The 15000-nt window shown below is 35.7% G+C and overlaps 1 protein-coding gene across 1 annotated transcript in view; it reads left to right on the forward strand.

The window, feature by feature from the left end:
• The window catches only part of LOC119580046 (FUN14 domain-containing protein 1A-like), a 14514-nt gene extending 162 nt beyond the window's left edge, over nucleotides 1-14352 (forward strand). The window contains exons 2-5 of the mRNA XM_037927944.1: nucleotides 4166-4368; nucleotides 7588-7690; nucleotides 8993-9088; nucleotides 13025-14352. Coding sequence (XP_037783872.1) covers nucleotides 4199-4368; nucleotides 7588-7690; nucleotides 8993-9088; nucleotides 13025-13288 — 633 coding nt within the window. The 5' untranslated portion in view covers nucleotides 4166-4198 and the 3' untranslated portion in view covers nucleotides 13289-14352. The remainder of the gene's footprint in view (nucleotides 1-4165; nucleotides 4369-7587; nucleotides 7691-8992; nucleotides 9089-13024) is intronic.
• The last annotated feature ends 648 nt before the right edge of the window (nucleotides 14353-15000 follow it).

The following is a 15000-nucleotide window of genomic DNA, read 5'->3' on the forward strand; positions in this document are numbered from 1 at the left end:
GCGGCGTGTCAGAGCAGGAGAGAAGAGAAGTGCCTTTATCTCCGTCATTTTTTCTCCCGAGACGTAAAAATAAACGTCATCCAATGTGGCTTACATAAAGGCTCTCGGCTGATATTCCGCTTTCATTTTCGCTGTGAATCCGTTCAGCACATTCCCCTGTGGCCTCATCTGCGTTGTTGTGGCCATTCGGGTCCTATTTATGAAGGTTTTTGGCCTTTTTTTGTGGCGTGGACTGAAGGGGCGGGGTTGTGGGAGGCCTCACATGCCTCGCATTTTCTCCTTTATTTTCTCTCTTTAATTCTCAAGAAAAGGGTCATGACAATTACAACAAAGGGTTTTAAGTGTACGGCGAAATTTTGCTTTATTTTTCCACGGGGGAAGAAGAAGAAATGACAGATTTAGGAAGAGAGATCTTTAAATCTTTTTTTTTTTTTTTCCAAGTAATTTTCTGCATTTATTTTTGTCCATGGATTTAAGACAAAATTTATTAGTTTATTAGTGTATTCCCATTCTTTTTTTTTTCCCTCTTTTTCTCCTCGAGGGATTAGAGAGTTTGCGGAGACTGAATCGCAGATAATTGTCAGTAAAATGTTTGTCGTCTCATTACATTGGCTCGGAAATTGGCTAGAGATAGCAAAAGGATTAAAGATAAAGTATTATTATTGCTTACGCACCCTTAAAAGCTAAACTGAAGGAAACAGCACATTAACGAAGTCGCGCCCACTCATATAATCTTTTCGGAATTGGGTGACGGCTGTGGATGGGGGTGCCTGAGATAGCGCCGTCTCTCCTACGCTTAGGAACTCCGATGAAGGCCAATACGCTAAGTTTGGGTCCTTGTTCGACACCCAACGGGCGGGGAGGTCGACAAGCTCTGCCTTGCCCGAGGCTTGTTTGCCTTTGCTGAAGCTCCGAGGCTCGGATTTGTGGACACGGATGCGCTCAGTGGCTCACTAGGCTAAGGCAGCTGAGTACTGAGCTGGTGTTGGGGGTTCAGACCTCTCTGGGGTTCAGGTAATCGACTTTTTTTTTTTTTTCTTTCTTTTCTTTTCTTTTCTTTCTTTCTTCTTCTTTTTCTCTTCTTCTTCTTCTTCTTCTTCTTCTTCTTCTTTTCTGCTTCTTTTTCTTCTTCTCTTCTTCTTCTTCTTTTTCTTCTTCTTCTTCTTCTTCTTCTTCTTCTTCTTCTTCTGCTTCTATTTCTTCTTTTTTCTTGGGCCGGCGGCTGAGTCCAGGTTGGCTCAGATTGGCTGCTGTGCAATACAGCTCAGCTATGATAAGCTGACGGGCGTGAGATGCCGAAGCTCTGGTTTCCAGCTCTCCGTAAAGAGTCTCCGAAGTGCCTCTCAATACGAGCAAAAGATTCTGCTATCAAGTACACTGGGGAGACGACAATGTATAGAACCTGCAGGCGATGTGGCAGTCGACATGTGCCGACCTTGTTTATTAATTATTAGAGTTTTATGAACGTCTGTGTACCTTTTTTCAGAATTTTTTTTTTAAATTATCCCCCCCCCCCCATTACTGGTAGTTTGTGGGTTCAGAAAGGTCACTACCCAATTCTGTCTCGTCAAAGGGTATTTTGTTTTTATTTCTTAGGATCTGAAGGTATTTCATTCATTTGGACAGTTTGATTTGATCAGAAATTCAGATGTTAGATTTTTTGTCATAGATGTGTAGATTCTTCATCCAACCAGTTGATTTGTTTATTTTTTTTAAGATTTGCTTCCATTGTGTTGATGGGATAAAAAAAGAAAAATGGGAAAGATATTTCAAAGAAAGTTAGTCGGATAAGTTTACAAACATTTCCTTGAACACCAAATGACAGCGTTCTGATTATGTAATTGATAATGATAGTAATGATTGTATGTATTCTGAAGAACACTAATTGTGGTGGTAATGATTTAAAAAAAAAGTGATGGTAACAACAGCATCTTAACATTACTGCTCCTTCTACTTCTATGACTGGGTGTGGCCTCCATGCCTCTCGGTGCTCCAGCAAAGGCTAATCTCTCTCTCTCTCTTTCTCTCTCTCTCTCTCTCTCTCTCTCTCTCTCTCTCTCTCTCTCTCTCTCTCTACTCTGCTCCTCTCTCTCTCTCTCTCTCTCTCTCTCTATTTACCAGCTTAAATATCCAAGCTTTTTGTCACCTAAATGTGTGTGGTGGAAGCTTGTGAGGCTTAGCAGGAGTGGAAAGTGCTGTGGTTACAATGATCATTTGATAATGTCAGTTTAGCCAGAAAATTTGCAAAGCTTTCTGTTTCGGTCAAGCATCAGGCTTCTTTTTTATTCACTTTATATTCTTTATTCACATTACATTCTTTTTTATATTTTATTCACATTTCATTTTCCTTTATATATGATTTATATACATACATGCATTTTCATTTTATTCACTTTATATATATACATATATATATATATATATATATATATATATATATATATATATATATATATATATATATATATATATATATATATATATATATATAATATATATAATATATATATATAATAATATATCATATATATTTTAACTATATATATAAATATTTATATAAATATATATATAAAAATATAAATATATACATATATACATACATAATACTGTAGTTGTATAATGATTTGTTGACTGTATTTACAGCTACTGTTAACATGATCAGTTAGTAGCAATCATGTATGGCTAGAAATGTAATAAGGAATCTCCGAAGTTATGGGAAAAAATTCTGATTTGTTTAAATATTCATGCAATATCAGCCTTGCCCTCTTTTCTAACGCCTAGAGAGCCTAATCTTCTCAGTTTGATGACACAGCAACCCATACATAACTTGTCATCCTGCCAGAAATAGAAGTATACACCAAAAATAACTGTAGCAGGGGAGTGGAGTGCACATATTAGAGAGGGGCATGAAAGCATATATATATTGGATGAAAGATTTAGTGAGGGAAATAGATTCTCATTCAACTTTAGTGTGGCATATTTAACATCTATCCGGAAATCCTTTGATTGCTTAACTAATATCTATGAGGTGAAGTCCCCTCCTCTTCCAAATGTATAACTGCACATTGTCAGTATGAGAACCGTCATTATGAAATCTTGTAATCAAAATACATATAAGAAGGAGACATATGTTTTGCATATATGAATCAAATGTGGCAGTTTATGTTAATGTTCTAGGATATTGGCTCTTACAAGGCTGAGTACTGTTGTGGGACATCAGTAGTTGAGTCTGGGTAAGCTTGCTTTCACCTGTAGTTATTTGTCATTTTAAAGAGCTTGTTATCTGTATAAAAGGATTCTCCTTCCTCTTCTTCTTCTTTTTCTTCTTCTTCTTTTATTACTAGATGCAACATTTGCAGTCTTCCAGCATTCCCATCTCTTATGTTTGCAGTCCCTAACCTGAAGTAGCCTTAAGATAATCTACCATAAGGCTTGGGATCATAGGGAAGAAGGAATATTGAGTGGACCATCATGTGTGGTAGGCTTACAAACATGGTTAAGACATAGCCTAAGAGAAAAAGTGAAAGTGGTGTAAAGATTTTCTATCTTGTCAACTGTGATACTGTGATACTGGGTGTACTTAAGGTTGTATGGAAGTGGTTGATTAGGCTTGTGTCTGTATTTATCACCTGTGAAAGAAGTGATAAGATAACTTTTTAAGATAAAATGAAGATGTTTGGGCATAGTCTTTCCTGCACATTCCCGGATCAACTTTGAAGTCTGGTCAAGGTGCACAGTAATAGCTTACTTTTTGTGCTCATATTCTGCCTTACTAAGAATTAATTCCCATATTCTAGCTATTGTGATAAATTTAAGAAAATTGTATCCATTTTTCTCTTGTCTTGGCTTTTTTTAAAGAATTTTGGATTTTATGCTTGGTATTTGTAGATTCCTGTGTGTATAGTTTGGCTGGAGCCAAATAATTAGAATGAATTAAGAGAAATTCAGAAGACTTTATTCTGCGAACTGGAATGAAAAGAAATAGCCAGTATAGTGAGAATGTGAAAACCTTTTCTTTCTTCGACATCTTTCTCATATTTTATTTCATTTCTTTTTATTTACAAATGAGTGGGCTCAGATGGTGATGGAGATATATGGGTTTTTGCATTTCTTTGTCTTAGGCGAATACGGCCATTGGAACTAATTAATTTCTCTCTCGTCACAGACGCAGTAATCCCACCTTAGTGTAAGCTGTGCTATGGGAGGAGCGACTCAGGCCAAGCCCCTAAACCCCGCCGAGGAAGAGTTCGAGGTTCTTGACGTAAGAGGCACTGCTCGCTCCAAGATGTCGTGGATCCAGCAGTTTGTGCAGGACTTGACCAGGGAACCGGTGACCAAGCAAGTGGTTGTGGGCGGTGTGTCAGGATGGTTAGTGTGTCAGTGGGTAGAGTAACCCCTTGTTCTGTTGTGGTCTTCCGTTATGGTATAGATTTTCACCAAGATACATGTGTTTCGTGTTTCTTTATCTCTGACATGGGAGCTTAGGGTTATATCTTGGAGTAGTAGTTGTTCTAGATGTGTGTGTGTGTGTGTGCATGCATGAGAGAGAGAGAGAGAGAGAGAGAGAGAGAGAGAGAGAGAGAGAGAGAGAGAGAGAGAGGAGAGAGAGAGAGAGAGAGAGAATTTTGTGGTCCATGGTGAAGCATTAGTCAACATATGTTGACTAATGATGACAAATAGTTTTCGTGCATTATATAAACCTCATTTATATAACTTATACAATGGATTTCAGGGATGGCAAGCTCTCTTTCTCATTCCATAAACTTCTGACATTTTGAAGCAAAGGACGTGAACAAACCATATTAAGTGGAGTTTGTCATAAAGTAGGTAGAGCATCATTGCATGTCTTACCAAGACATTGGGAAACAAAGAAATTCAGTCATTAACTCCTTAAGTTCCTTACTGTGGCACAGTCATATGGGAAAAAAATAAATGTACACCACAGTGTGTGCACACACTGAGGGAACCTTTGGATTTTACTCATGGCTAATATCAGAAGCAATTACTAAAAGAATGAGGAGATCATGGCACCTACTCAAGAAATATGGCCAAAACAGTAAGGTAGCAAGCAATAATGTAAGTGTATTCTGTTAATTGTGTGCTTGGTACAGGGAAAATAAGGCCAGTGTCATAGCTATGCAGGTTACATCTGGAATATGCTCTATAAGATATGGTCCATGAGCAACCTACAAGAGGTCTACTAGCCAGGTCCCAAGAACCACTGGAGATTTAATGACAAGAGAACTGTGAGAATCAGTCAAAATGGCCAATTCAATTACCCTCTTGTTATAATCATGGCCAAGTGAAAGGAGAAGCACAGCTGCAGGGAATCTGGCCACAGACTAGTGATGATTGAAGCAGAAGCAACAACAGACCTTACTGCTGCAACCAGACACAGAGCATGAGAAGAACCTAACATGCACCAAGCAAATATATCTGGAAAAAGTGACCTGGACAGTCATTATATAGAACAGGCCTAGGATGGGAGGGAAAGAAACTTTTTTACAAATCCACTTCCCCAAACGGTAGAAAATTGGAGATGGATACTTTGTATACTGTGTGAAAGCAGACATCTGTGCAGCAGTCAAGGGCAATGGTGAAATTAAGATCGCTGTAATAGATATACTGCTCTAGCATAAACACACACACCAAAGGCAAAGTGTCAAGTGTTTAGCAGGCAACAGTCTAGCAAGTGAACATGAATAGAAAAGAGTGAACAGAAGTGAGTGAGTTTCTCCTGAGAAATGGAAGAGGGTCCCATTTCCCTAATGAGCTGCTCTCAGTCAGGCCTTCTTATGTGCTCCTCTACAAGACCTGGTGTGGAAAAGATTATCCGCATGTCTGATGGAGAAATCCCACTTACTTTATCACTAATGATATCATGAAACTCTGGATCACTCTTTGGAGAACCAAGAGAACACCAGTGAATAAAGTCCCCTAACCATACTAGGCCCTTGACTCCCAAAAGACAGGAAGTAGTGTGATTTTTGCATGTGCATTATCCACTTATGCACCCTCAGGGACAGGTGAGATAAAACACAGCATGTATGTATGATCTTTGAGACCTGAAATCGTGTCAGTAAGAGGATTGTCAGTATATCAGAAATAAGAATCAGGACTTTAAATGTGATTTGTATAAAAATATGAAATCCTAAACATTAATTCTAAACACATCAGTACTACATAACATCATAACACTGAATGTAATAAAGTTGTATATAACTGAAGGATTCTTTTGGTGTACTCTAAGAAAGTACAAGAGCCAAGCAAAATAAAATTCTGAAATTTTGAATACCAAGTAGAGAAGGAGAAGCCTACAATTTGATATATAGAGGACTGAATCTTAGAATGTGGTACTCCTTAGCTTAGAGTGAAGGCAGTATGGTACCCCTCACATTGAAATCATGGAGGACAGCCAAGGGGAAGAGAAAAGTGAAAGGAAAATATACCCTAAAATCAGTGTCTAAAACAACCAGGAAAAGAAATACACAAACCATATGTTGGAAAGGATACATTGTCCAGCTTATCAGCATCAGATATGTAAGATAGTATGTGTTACTTGTCCCTCATGACCCAGGAAGGGAATAGAAAAGAACTTGCCCAAATGCATATCAAGATGATGCCCAACACATGAGTCTGAAAAGATGCTTCCACACACTCACAAATACTCCCTTGGAAGACCCATGAGAACCTTCCCGGCATTGCTGGGCATTGTACAAGTCAGCATACTAACTGATAGTAAGGGCAAGAGACCAGCAGTCATTTAGGTAAATGTACCCAAAGATCAAGGAGCTAGATGAGAAAGCAGAAATATCGGAAAACAAAGGTAGAGCCTGCCAGAGAAGAGGAAAAAATCATGTGCATGATAAATTGTGATGTACAGAAACTCCGAGCTCAATAGTAATCATGCATTGATGACAGTGATGGGTAAAAATCCCAGATGAGATCCAGTTAACTCATTGGAGGCACAAATGCCTTCAGTGCAAATTTGTTTGGCATAGCACACACACTCTTCATTCAGGGTCAGAAAGAAATGATCCAACTTGAGGCTAGGGTTGAAGACAATGAGGGGCAGAAAGTGTTAGGGACTATAGAGAGTAAATAAGTGATTTGCATTGTTTCTATTCTTGTTAAGACATGCAATGCAGCATCACCTGCATAGGGATATTATCAGGTTCAAGCTCATCACTTGGACATCCCAGGTTTTTTCTAAACGTCAGGGTGAAAGAAAATTGATTGCAAATGTTCTGGTATATTCAAATCAGCTTGGATGTTGAATAGATAATGTATTAATTTAAAGGAAAACACATTGTCAAAAGCATTTATTTTCATTGCTTTTGATATTAATTATTACTCTAAATCATGTACATAATTAGTATTGCATGACAATAATACAATTCATGAGACAATTATATGATTTATATAATATTTTAAGAGATGTACAAGAACCTATAATTCACGTAATTATATTTGCTAATTAGCACCACTTGAGATACTGAAAAGAGTAAAACTGGAACCCACAGTATCCAAGGTCTGGTGAAGTGAGGATAAACAAGAAAAAGCCATTCTCTCATTTCTTCTTCTCAGGGTTGTTGGGTACCTGTCCATGAAAGTAGGGAAGGTGGCGGCAACTGTTGTAGGAGGAAGCATGATCATTATGCAGCTGGCAGCTCACAAAGGATACATTAAAGTAGGTCCCTTTTCTCTGCTTTTCTTTGATTTAGAGAGAAATGTAGACACATTGTGTGAGTTGATAGTTTTGATAGGTTGTACATTGTTTTTTCTTTATCCCCCCCTTCTTTTAATGTTCTAAATATTCTTCTTTCTAATGTTCTTAAAAAAAAAAAATTCTGTTTTCTTTCTGTGAATATTTTTTTTTCTCTTTTGCATTCAATTATGATAAAGTCAGTTATTTAACCCATTGGATTCAGGTGCCTCACATGTGGCCCCTCCAAAAAGCCAGGCATTAAGTTTTTTTATGTCCATATTTGTCATATAATATGCTGTATGAAGATTTTAATAGACTGGTTTCCTTGCATCAACTTTATATCTCTGTAGATAGCCCATAACTGTGCAATAGCATAATGGTAAGAAACATTTTGTTATTTGTGTCAAATATATTTTTTGTAATATTCAATTTTCTGTAATACACCGTGTGCTGCTGGTCATGGCAGGCAGGAATAGGATCTTGAACATGGAAGTAGTTCCACCCTGAAGCTAGCGCTCTTCCAGTCATGACTCATGAATGGTACTTTTCACACTCATTTACTGAAATAATGTAAGAGCCCCTGCCTAAATTCCCATTGAGTCTAATCACCATCCAAGAGCTTTGTGTACTCCTGCAGAGTCATTCCTGTCAGCCTGGCCTTCAGCCAAAATTCTCATGACAGCATGTTCCCCTCACCCCAGCCCTCTGGCAAATTCTTTCATCACAGCTTATTCTCATAATCTGGCCCTCGGCCAAATTTTTTCTGTGATGGAGTTGCATCACCCAGATCCATGGGGTTATTTTATGGCAAAGTGGAATGTGCAATTGGTCATATTGATTAACACAACTAATGCTTATGCTGTACGACCTGTACATCACTAACATACATAGTGTTATAAGGATAAAAATTCAGAAGTAAGAGAATAATGATGTATTTCTCATGTTTCTGTTTACATCACTTGTCAATCATGGACTCGTGGCAAATGTATAGCGTTAAAGTAGACTTATCCTGCCACTCATCCTTTGCTTTGTACTCTTCTTTTTTATCATTACTCGTAATATCAGTATAATTGTTATTAATTTTACCATTATTATTATTTTATTCCTCCTATGCCTTTTCTTTATTATCCTCTTATATTTCTTCATCTTCTTTTTTCCCCTCATCCCCATCTACTTTGTTTTATCCTCCTCCCTCCTCCTCCTCCTCCTCCTCCTCCTCCTCCTCCTCCTCCTCCTCCTCCTCCTCCTCCACAATCCTCAAACCAGTCTCGGTCTCCTTCACAGGTAGACTGGAACCGCCTAAACAAAGACCTTGAGAAGAATGCCAAGAAACTGAAACGCGAAGTGGAATCCAATGTGAACGGCAGTGCAGCAGATCAGGTGAGGATGGACCTTTGGTTTACTGTTTTTTCTTATTTTCATTATTTTACTTTTTGTTATTCGGTTAATTGTTTTTTATTTGTTTATAAGTTTATCATTCAGTTCTGTTTATTTATTTGATGTTATTTCATGTGACTAGATCTTGATTTTTTTTTTTTTTTTTATGCATGTATGATATGATTAATTGTTGTTGAAAGAATGTCATTTGTTTGCTTCTGTGTGTGTCTGTTGTGTTTTGTGTCTGTGTTCATGTGTTCTTTTTTAAGAGATAGCAAGTAGATTCACCCCCCCACCCTCCCCATCCACAATCATCCATGAATTATGGAGACTGAAATGTTAGTAATTGGGACTTCAAACTTCAAATGAGTTTTACACTGCCAGGAAGAAATTATTGCGAGAATAATCATGAAAAATAAGGCTGATTCAATTTTTAGCCAGAGCTGGAATAATTACCTGTCTGAACTCGGACTGTGGTACTGTTAATAAAACTCCTATATTTGCCTTTAAATTTGTGGGTCGTTTCTTGATTTTTTACTTTTTATTTGTACTTTCAGTCTTATTCCTATTTTTATTTTTTATTATTATTTTTTTTTTTTTATTATTATTTTTCTTTTTGCATATTAGGCTTTTTTTCTTAGTTATATGCATATCATTTTACTAAGTTTAGAGTTTTGATGAAAGTTTTGCTTCTGTTTTCTGATTTTTTTTTTTTTTTTTCCCCTTAATATTATATGTCTTCAGGGTTTCATTTCTAAAATCATATCATTCACTGGATATTCCAAACACAGTAGCCACATTTTTAATTTGTGAAATTCTGTGTATAATTTCTAATGGTTTGTGAATGGGAAGCACCAGATTATTACAGTTGATTACATAATAGTAATTTACAGATTATATTTATTCCATCGTGGGATATTATGGGCTCTTCTAGTGTGACTTGGAATATCTTTGCTGTCTAGGTTTGTGTGTGTGTGTGTGTGTGTGTCTGTGTGTGTGTGTGTGTGTGTGTGTGAGTGTGAGTGTCTGTGTGTGTGTGGGGGGGTTGCAGGCATGGTTGTATGAAGAGAGAAATAAGGAAAATAGAATGCAAATTGAATTGTTTTATCATGTAAAATCAGAAAACAGTGAGTCAGAGTTTAATCTGTGAGGATTCTTGTTGAGCCGAGGAATAATGAGATCACCATCAAAGAATTTTCCTAGATTATTAACAAATATTTTGATTGCTTTTCTTTCTTATTCTTTTCGTCATTATGTCACTTGCTGCATATCACTGTCTTCCTCAAAGCTATAATTGATTATACTGATAAATGCATGATCTGAAGCCATAAAAAGAAGGTTACTTTCGTTTTTTTATATTAAAATATTAAAGCTACCTTCATTGCATACAGTGTTCCTTCTTCTCACAAGTCAAAATTTTCTTTAAAACATTTATATCTAACATTGCCATTTAATGCCATAAATGATCAAGCTTAGCCAGAGAATAGATTTCATTACAAGAATAATTTTTCCCAAGAAAGATTTACTGTTAATAGGAAACCTCCCTCTTGCATTGCTCTTTTCATTAATGGTTTTGATAGGTCTTCACTCGTAGACGTTTTCCCGTTAAATGCTTTGGCTTGAGAGCTTTATCAGTATTTTTATGTTTAATTTTTAAGGATTTGCATATATGTGTGTGTGTGTGTGTGGTTTAAAAGTGGGACATAAGTAAGTTTAAAGTCTTCTTGATATTTTGGAAATACATTTGCATAAGTAGTGTTTATAGACCCAAAATTTCTGACTAGTTTTTTTTTTATTATTATTATTAGAATGAAAGTGTGAGAAAAATCAGAGAAATTGAGTTGTTTTAGTATTTAATATCCTGTTGATTATTTTGTTGCTGTTATATATTTATTTATTTGCCCAGAAAGATTGTTTTAGTTGTACTTACTGCTAAGATGTAAATTTGTCTTGTATTTTGATGTTTTAAGTCTGTAGTAAAAGTTTTTATTGCCTTAAAAATTGTCAGATATTTAAAAGAAAAAAAAAGTGCATTTTAAAGTGCATGTCAGTGGCATTATTTTGATTATTGTTGGTCCAGTCTGATCATATATTTTTTATAGGTAACTTTTATGTTTTAGTGTATTTATGTGCAAGAGGGTTGAGTGTAAGAACTCCATCTTTTCAGGCGGTGCGTTTTGCCCGCGAGAACATAGTGTTGGCCTCAAGCTTTGGTGGAGGAGTCCTGTTGGGTATAGCCTCCTCCTAAATCAGTTGTAAGTCCAAAAGAGAAAGTCTTGTATCACGCTACTTCTTAAGTCAGTTGTAAGTCCAAAAGAGAAAGTCTTGTATCACACTGCCTCCTAAGTCAGTTGTAAGTTACCAAAATAAAAAAGAAAAGAAAAAAAGGGTTTCCTATGGCAGCTTACCTGAACTTTTGAGAGAGAGAAAGAGAGAGTGAGAAAGGGAGAGTAAATGTAGACAGTTTTCTTTCTGATTTTAATTTTCATTATTATTTTTATTTTTAATTTATTTTATTTTTTCTTTGGTAAGGAAATGAAACCTCCTTTCTCCCTTTCTTTGTTTCCAAACTGTTTATATTTTCCTCTTCTAACAGAGAAGGAGTATCACTATCAAGGTAGGAAACTTACATGGGTCTCCTTCATTCTCCTTCTAACAAACTAACTAATAATCTTTGTATAGATGATAACTAATAGAGATAATTCTGTTAGAGTGAGAAGGAATGTTTTAGGATAATTTTCGTGGAGTTCTTATATTCAAAATAATGGTGTGTTTGTTGAGGTTTTGTTTCTTTTGAAGAATACATTTTTCTCTTTCTTCTTTTAGTTTATTGTTCATTTATTTTTCCTAATTTTCTGTTGTGTCTTGATATGAGGGTTGTTTGACGTAATTTTCCTTCTTATTGAATGTGATTTTAGTGATTAGTTTTTGAAGATAATATAGAACAAACTTATTAATTTGGATAGTTTCCTTGTTTTATTTTTTTCACTCGTGTTGTATGTCTGCACATGCATGCTCTCATGTCTTTCATAAAGTTTTCTGTGCATGCTAATATCTGAAATTTGAATTGTAATGCAGAAAATTCTATAGCAGGACCATTATCCAACTTCTAAGAAGCCAGTTATTTCTCATGTGCTTTCAATTTCTCTAAGTTGGCTGTGTTAATTTTTATACCTTGCCGCTTCAAGAGTTAATAACCAAATGGAAAACAAATACCAAGTTACTTAAATACATGTGAGCTTTTGTTGCTAAAGTAATGTGTGTCTTTGGATGATATTTTCCATATAAGAGAAATAAAGTGCATAATGTAGTAATAATTCAACCACTATTATGACCTTGTTTTGGAGCAAATTAACTTGATTTGACATATGATATCAGCACTACCATGAAGGATTTTGGGTTTACTTAATATATCAGTGTGCATCACTTGAATAACAATAGGTAATAGGGATACATCTTGAGGAAAAGGGTCCACAAGTAAATGTGCAGTGATTTATATTAGAGCTTTTGTCTGATTTATGAAAAGATGGTCTAATATCAAGTGAACTACAAGGCAGTAATTTTGGCTTTGACCTAATTTTTTAAAGGATATATTCTGTGCAGAAAAAATTAGTTTGTCGCGTACTTAAATTTTTAAGTAAAGAAGCTATTGCTATGAATTATATTAATTTAATTTTATACAATGGCATTAATGACCAGAAAGAAGTTTTATGAACTGCATGTCACTAAATATAATATGGAATTCACAGGATAAAGTTAATAGGGACCATTTGTTTAAATATATATTTTTTTTTCAAATCACATCCTTAGCCCTTTCAAAATATGTAAGAGGTTGTTATGTGCTCTAACAGTATGTGTTTATGTCAGCACTAATAATGGGAAAGCTCATAATATTTTTTCATTTTCCTAATCAATCTTTCTTTTCCTCTCCAACCGCAGAGCACACTGAAAGACACAGCACGTCGGCTAGACAGAAAGCTTGAAAAGGCAGCCGACAAGTTAGATCGCAAACTTGCACAAGCAGAACAAAAGGCTGACTGGTGGTTTAGCAAGAAATTTGACTCTGCAAGAAAAATGTACCGGAAGCACGTGCTGGGGGACTCGAGCAACATTACCGTAGATGAACTTTATATGCTCAACATGTATATTATGGCATTTTCTGTAGGAACAATGCTTGGTGTAGGAACGGGCAAGGTGATATGAACTTATTAGACAGGAAAGCATTGGATCATTATTTTCCACATAGCTGTGTGATTTACAAAGGCCTATGTATTGCTACGTTTATTGTGAGTAGCAAGGTCTAACATACAGTCATTAAGTATTTCTATTTCTCCCATGCATGGTACATTTTTTTTGTTATTTTTTAATGTTATAAGTCAGTGTAAGACATGCAGTGCAAGGAAGGTGTGTGTATATATATATTTTTTAATGCAATGTCTTCTTGATGATGGAAGAAGAAAGTGGTAGGGACATGATAAGTCTTCACTTCAATATCATAATTTTTTTCCCAAGTTCCCTCTAAGTTGCTGAGATGGATTTATTTGTCAAGCTTTAAGGACCATCTCCTCAGGAGAAAAAAAAAAATTATCTCTTCCAGAGCACTTTAGCATCTACCTTCTGTCACTTAGCATACAACTGTTTGTGTATATATTCAAACTGTATACTCTATACTGTATACCCTATACTGTATAACTGTAAAGGCATGGGTTATTAATTTAAAATCCAGCTATGATCACAGATTACTTAGTCAACTTTAGGTCCTGGTGCAGTTCTTTAGTTTGCTGATGTAGGTTTTCTGTTGCATAAGAGAGATAGCTATGGTCATTCCTTCTTATTTGAGTCTACCTTCTAGTGATTCCAACTGAAGTTTTCAAGAGTGTATCAACAATCCAGTGATCTGCTCTAAATGCATTCTAGTCGATTGTATTACATTTTATAATGAAGTAGTATTAACGAAAGAGTATTTAATTTTCCACTGTTGGATTGTGTTTATTAATCCATTCCCAGCCTCTGTGATTGTTTACATTGTTATCCTGTGTGTATCAATTTTCAGATATTCCGACAAAAAATATCCTGGTTTCATTGTTATGTAACACAACATAGAAAAAAAAAATCTCTGAAACAGTTATGTAAAATAGTACATATGACCTGTACTGTTGTGACAGGTGAACGATGCGTTGTGGTCGCAATGAGTCATTAGTGTCAGGCTTGTGATTAGGTAAGATGTCACAATAAAAAAAAGGAAAATAAAAAGTTTAACTGAAAAAGAACATTTGTATTCCATCATAATTACACAAATCTAGGTAGCTACAGCTACTGCTGGAACTAGCCTCCTGGTGGAGATCTCATGCTGGACACTAGAAATTTGTTGAAAACTGAGTTCTATTCCTCACTAGCTGATGTGATTTCACACCATATCTGTGGCCAAATTTTCGAAAGCAGGAAGTCACATAGGATTAAATGCAGTCTGAGCCATTTGGACAGCAGCATTCAATGGGTGAAAGATGGCAATTGCTTTTTACTTTTGTATGAGTGAAAATTCAGTTTTAATAAGCGATATACTTATTGGTAATACTTCATCTTCTATAGATGTCTTAAGATAACTATTGTGTATATATAAAGCCAAATGAAAAAGATAACAATGGGTATATAGATAAACCAAAGTAAATCCACAGAATTATGTGCATATCTATCAGACTTCATTAAATACATAGTTTTTCCCTTAAAGTTATTACTGTATAATTAAGATTTGACATTTTTAAAAATGGAATAAGTATCTACATTCATACTCAAAGCTATAATCCCTTTTCTTACACCATATAATTCTACTCTGTCTATCTATCCTTGAGTGGATAGCACTGTTATCTCTTGTCCTGTATGCAACACAACAGTGTGTGTGAGAATTTATATAATGT

The sequence above is a fragment of the Penaeus monodon genome, chromosome 13 (assembly GCF_015228065.2).
Source record: "Penaeus monodon isolate SGIC_2016 chromosome 13, NSTDA_Pmon_1, whole genome shotgun sequence".
In the NCBI taxonomy this organism is placed as follows: domain Eukaryota; kingdom Metazoa; phylum Arthropoda; class Malacostraca; order Decapoda; family Penaeidae; genus Penaeus; species Penaeus monodon.